Here is a 6,000-nt window from a genome sequence, read left to right as displayed (position 1 = left end):
ATTTATTGCCAATCAATGCTCCAGTTCTCACTTTTAATAGACGTGACTGGTAAGGTCTCATAGAATAACTTAGCGATTGATTTATTTATATCCCCATTAATATTGGTTCCACATCTTGTTCAGTGTCGAAGTTAGTGCTGTGCTACACAGCACTTAAGCTTAGCCAGCATCACTTTCATTTTGCTGCATCACAGTAGTTGCATTGCAAGATCTCACTGAGATCTAACTCAGTTGTCTGGGTTCATAGCACATCACTTCAGACAACTAAATAAAAGCCTCACACCATTTTGACATATAAACTTAACATTACAAATGTATATTTTAAATAATCTTTTAATACAATTGGATCCAGTTATAACTTTAATATGAACATACAAGGAAAGCTACTTAAGATACAAAACATGGCAAGTCCCTGCGTAACTCTGTGCGACCTCTTGTTGGTGTTGAAGCTAGGCCTGTCCTATACAGCTCCTGACCCTGGCGAGCGTCACATTCAATATTCGTTATCTACACGAGTTGCGTTGCAAGCTCTCACCAGGAGTTGTTGTAGCAGCTGCTCTCCACGACAATGCAGACATGTAATGAGACAAATAGGCATTTCATGGTGAAATGGGAACAATGCAGATATCACTACTCGGTGATGTTAACCATGGACGGGGATCTAACTTGCTTATTGAGTAACTGTACAGGTTACTGATAGACAGCCAGTTTTGTTTTACCATGTTTAGCTTATTTTTCACACACTGGTTTCCTGCTATAAATTTTACCCACCAAGCAACATAGCAGGAAGCTGTTTATTCCTGACCTGCTTTGTGCTTTTACCATCTACATGGCAGAGGCTCGGTCTCATTAGCAGCAGTTGGACTTTAAACAACTCTGGCACCCCCCCCCCCTCTCAGCCAGTCTACATAACAAAGGCTCAGTCCTTTGTTATGTAGACTAGCCGTAGTCTCAAGCCGCACCTTACCATAATAAAGGCTCAGTCCTTTGTTATGTAGGCTAGCCGTAGTCTCAAGCTGCACCTTACCAATAAAGGCTCAGTCCTTTGTTATGTAGACTAGCCGTAGTCTCAAGCCGCACCTTACCATAATACAGGCTCAGTCCTTTGTTATGTAGACTAGCCGTAGTCTCAAGCCGCACCTTACCATAATACAGGCTCAGTCCTTTGTTATGTAGACTAGCCGTAGTCTCAAGCCGCACCTTACCATAATAAAGGCTCAGTCCTTTGTTATGTAGACTAGCCGTAGTCTCAAGCCGCACCTTACCATAATAAAGGCTCAGTCCTTTGTTATGTAGACTAGCCGTAGTCTCAAGCTGCACCTTACCATAACAAAGGCTCAGTCTTTGTTATGTAGACTAGCCGTAGTCTCAAGCCGCACCTTACCATAATAAAGGCTCAGTCCTTTGTTATGTAGACTAGCCGTAGTCTCAAGCCGCACCTTACCATAATAAAGGCTCAGTCCTTTGTTATGTAGACTAGTCGTAGTCTCAAGCCGCCCCTTACCATAATGAAGGCTCAGTCCTTTGTTATGTAGACTAGCCGTAGTCTCAAGCCGCACCTTACCATAATAAAGGCTCAGTCCTTTGTTATGTAGACTAGCCGTAGTCTCAAGCTGCACCTTACCATAAAAAGGCTCAGTCCTTTGTTATGTAGACTAGCCGTAGTCTCAAGCCGCCCCTTACCATAATAAAGGCTCAGTCCTTTGTTATGTAGACTAGCCGTAGTCTCAAGCCGCACCTTACCATAATAAAGGCTCAGTCCTTTGTTATGTAGACTAGCTGTAGTCTCAAGCTGCACCTTACCATAACAAAGGCTCAGTCCTTTGTTATGTAGACTCGTCGTAGTCTCAATCCGCACTTTACCATAATATAAAAAGTGGGCCGTTCCTGGCCCATCCCCCCCCCCCTCGACCAGTATATATAGGGGTAGTATCTCTTGGAATCTCTCATTTACTTGATACAGCAAGCGTGCTGTGACGGTTCCACCTGAAGATGGAAGCTTGTGTTGCCTCCGAAACGTCGTGATTTTAATTTTATTAGACTTTTATTAATTTTATTTTTTTACCTACGTGACTTTACCGAAAAAACCTAAGAATATCTAACTTGCTTCGCTGGATACATCGCACCATATCCCCATACCAGATTTCACAAATTATCGCAGAACCCGAGGTACTCTGGCTGTTGTAGGTAAGGAAGATAATTGAAATAAACTGAACCACAAGGTGATCCGCTTTACTATAAATGAATAGCCAATCACTAGCCTCCAATTCTCACTTTTAATTGACATGATTGGTAAGGTCTCATAGAGTAAGCTATTAATTGATTATCTTGGTTCCACATCTTGTTTAGTGTACAAGTTAGTACTGTCCTACACAGCACCACTTTCAATTTGATGCTTTTACACGAGTTGCATTGCAAGATCTCACCTGGAGTTGTCATAGCAACTGCTAGGTATGCCATTCATGACATATAGAGAGACAAACAGGCATTCTAATAGGTGTTGGATGGTAAAATGGGGCCCTTAAAATATCGAGATATCACTTCTCAGTTATATCCACAAGTGGGAATCTAATCAGTTCTCTGGGTTCATAGCAGAGCCCTTAAGGCCACTGCACCAAGGCCTCACACATATTTGATTTAGGAACTTCATATCTGCAATAAAAAATATTTTATACGGTTGTCTACAACTATAATTGTGATTGAAAATACAATAGAAAGCTAAACAAGAGAAAAAACACAGAAAGCGCCTGCTAAACTAGGTGCTATCTCGTGTTGGTGTAGAAGCTGGTCCTGTCCTATGCCTAACTCCGCAGCTGAGTCAGCGTCACTTTCAAGTGTTTTATCTGCGCAAGTTGCGTTGCAAGATCTCACCAGGAGTTGTCGTAGGAGCTGCTCCCATATTATGGTGAGAATATATGTAAAGAGACACAAACACGATAATGTGGTGTGATATTAATTGATGAACTCTGTTTCTCTTCATGATTAATGAAGACCACGTGCTGGCATATTTCACTTCAGTATGATGGACATATATTTGATTGTTAGGGATCGATCTCCCGTCTTTAAACATTTCAACGAAGATACCATCACTCTGTAAACGTCTGTATTCTTTAATGGTGCACAATTGATCTCATCTCTCGAGAAACTGTTGGCTGTTGAAGGTAAAGAAGATGCGTGAAATAAACTAAACCACAAGGTGGTGCAATTTTTTTGTATTCATAGCCAACCACAAGCCTCCAATTCTCTCTTTTAATTGACATGACTGGTAAGGTCTCACAGAGTAAACTGTTAATTGATTATCTTGGTTCCACGTCTTGTTTTGTGTACAAGTAAGTACTGTCCTACACAGCCCTTCAGCTTAACCGGGATCACTTTCAATTTCCTGCATCTACAGGGGTTGCATCGCAAGATCTTGCCTAGAGTTGTCGTAGGAGCTACTCCGTATGACAAAGATGACTTGTAAAGAGAATAACAGACATTTTAATTGGTGTTGTATGGTAAAATGGATTCCTAGGAACTATTGAGATATCACTCAGTGATGTTGGCTCCAGACGGGAATCTGTCTCAGTTCTCTGGGTGCATAGCATAGCCCTTCAACCCATCAAGGCCTCACACCATATTTGATGTATGAACTTAATATTACGAATGCTTATTTTTTAAACGCTTTAATACAGTTGTCTGCAGCAATCATTTTGATTTCACGATACAATGGAAAGCTATGTAGGATAGAACAAAAAGCAAGTGCCTGCTTAAGTTAGTCCTGTCCTATACAGCTCCTTAGCTGAGCCAGCATCACTTTCAATATTCTGTCTGTACACAAGTGGCGTTGCAGGATCTCACCGGGAGTTGTAGTGGGAGCTGCTCCATATGACGGTGAATACATGCAAATATAAACAAACACGTGAATATGGTTGTGATTAATAACGTCTGAAATCGATTACTTTTGATCATTTATGCAGAATGTCCTAGAATATTACACTTCAGCGTTTGTGATGGTCCCACAGTTACAAAACCCTCCATTGAAACATTATTTATTTCCAAACGTCTTTGGAGTCGGAAATGAACTTTCCACGGAGGTTGTTGGCTGTTGCAGCTAAAGAAGATACGAAAAAATAACCATCGCTTAATCACAGTGTTGTGAGTTCTATTTTTATTGTGAAATTACCAAATCGCACCTGCAGTTCTCAATAAAAAATAGATGGGAATGTTGAGGTATAATGGAATAACGTATTAATCGATTTAATTTCATAGGGGTGAGTTTCAGTTTAAAAAGGTTTGTGATGTTATTATTTTTCGGAAATATATTGATATCATTGAACATTTGGTTATATTGCCCTGTTTTTTTATGTTTATTTGTCTTTCAGCAAGAATGTTACTTAATGCCGTGTGACACCATTTTAATTGAGAAAACAACAAGACCACGTCCTGGAATATTTCACTTCAGTATGATGGACATATGTTTGATTGTTAGGGATCTAGCTCCTGCCTTTAAACCTTTAAACTCATATACCATCAGTCTATAAACGTCTGTATTCTTGAATGGTGCACAATTTATCTCACTTCCAGAGAAACTGGTGGCTATAGGTCAAGTAGATGCATGAAATAAACTCAACCACAAGGGGATCCATTTTATTTGTATTCATAGCCAATCACTGGCCTCCAGTTCTCACTTTTAATTTACATGACTGGAAAGGACTCACAGAGTAACCTGTGAATTGATTATCTTGGTTCCACTTCTTGGTGCTGTACAAGTTAGTACTGTCCTACACAGCTCTTCAGCTTAGCCAGCATCACTTTCAATTTGCTGCACCTACACGAGTTGCATCGCAAGATCTCACCTGGAGTTGTCGTAGGAGCTGCCCAATATGACAAAGAGGACATGTAAATAGACAAACAAGCATTTTACTTGGTCAGTTTAACACGTAGGCTTTCGCGACCATCACACCGCACATAAATCTACTCTTATCAAGACGCTCATTCATCGAGCTAAAAAAGCGTCAGATGGTTACAGTCTGAGAAGTGAAATTCAACATGTTAAAGAAGCGCTGCAAATGAACGGTTACAATGATGCACAAAACAACAGGCCACTGAATACCAAAACCAAATAAAATAACAAGAGCATTGAAACTGCGAGAGTAACTGATAAACTATCCAGATGTTTGGAAAAACAAAACATCCGAGTAAGATTTGGCACGGTACATAAAATACAGAAATTAACATCGGGTACAAAAGATGTATTACCGAAGCTATCAGAAGGCGTGTACAGGATTAACTGCAGGTGTGGTAAATGTTACGTTGGGCAAACAGGACGAATGATCAGCACGAGACTAAAAGAACATCAGAGAAATATTAAATTCTCTCAAATGCAACTGTCAGCAGTAGCAGAACACGCGCGCCAACAAGGACACTCAATTGATTTTGATAATGTTGAAGTTTTGTGAAAAACTAGCTACTACTGGCCAAAACTGATTAGAAAATTTATCGAAATTGAAAGAAATCAAAATAATTTTAACCGTTCGGATAGCTACCGCCTTAGTGCTGCGTGGAAGCGAATCATCAAATAATAAATAATTAAATACATTCCGACAAAGGGCAACGAACCTCAATAGCGATTACCGTTGGTAGGGCTATTATAATAAACACAATAGACAGGAAAGACAAGTTCAAAGGGCTCGCATAATGCACATGCATAATGTACTTTGCCTTAGTAATCCCCCCCCCCCCCAACATTGTGCAAGAGCGCAGAAGGGAGGTCAAAACATCTACGCCTCTATAAAAGGAACGAAACAGGTGGACTTCTCCACAAATCTGACTGTCGCCTGATGAAGCTAGTTGTAATTACTGGTGAAACGTTGTACTCAGATTGTAAATGTCGTGGCTTGGCTCTCCAACACACCAGTGCGCTGTACTAGTATACTACACTATACACTACACTATACACTACACACTAGTGCTGTACTAGTGACGAATTGGCACGTTTTGTTTACGTGACAACCCTTA

At 40.4% G+C, this 6,000-nt stretch overlaps 1 protein-coding gene across 1 annotated transcript in view; it reads right to left on the bottom strand.

The window, feature by feature from the left end:
- Window positions 1–6,000, bottom strand: part of LOC133341972 (uncharacterized) — an 84,073-nt gene that overhangs the window by 50,799 nt on the left and 27,274 nt on the right. Inside the window, exons 15-16 of the mRNA XM_061550811.1 lie at window positions 4,839–4,856; window positions 3,841–3,858 (exon numbers count right to left, since the gene is read on the bottom strand). Coding sequence (XP_061406795.1) covers window positions 3,841–3,858; window positions 4,839–4,856 — 36 coding nt within the window. The remainder of the gene's footprint in view (window positions 1–3,840; window positions 3,859–4,838; window positions 4,857–6,000) is intronic.

Source organism: Lethenteron reissneri, chromosome 2, assembly GCF_015708825.2.
Source record: "Lethenteron reissneri isolate LAM-NWPU_2019-01 chromosome 2, ASM1570882v1, whole genome shotgun sequence".
Classification (NCBI taxonomy): domain Eukaryota; kingdom Metazoa; phylum Chordata; class Hyperoartia; order Petromyzontiformes; family Petromyzontidae; genus Lethenteron; species Lethenteron reissneri.
The sequence above is the reverse complement of the archived record's forward strand: the minus strand, read 5'-3'. Positions and strand labels throughout refer to the sequence as shown.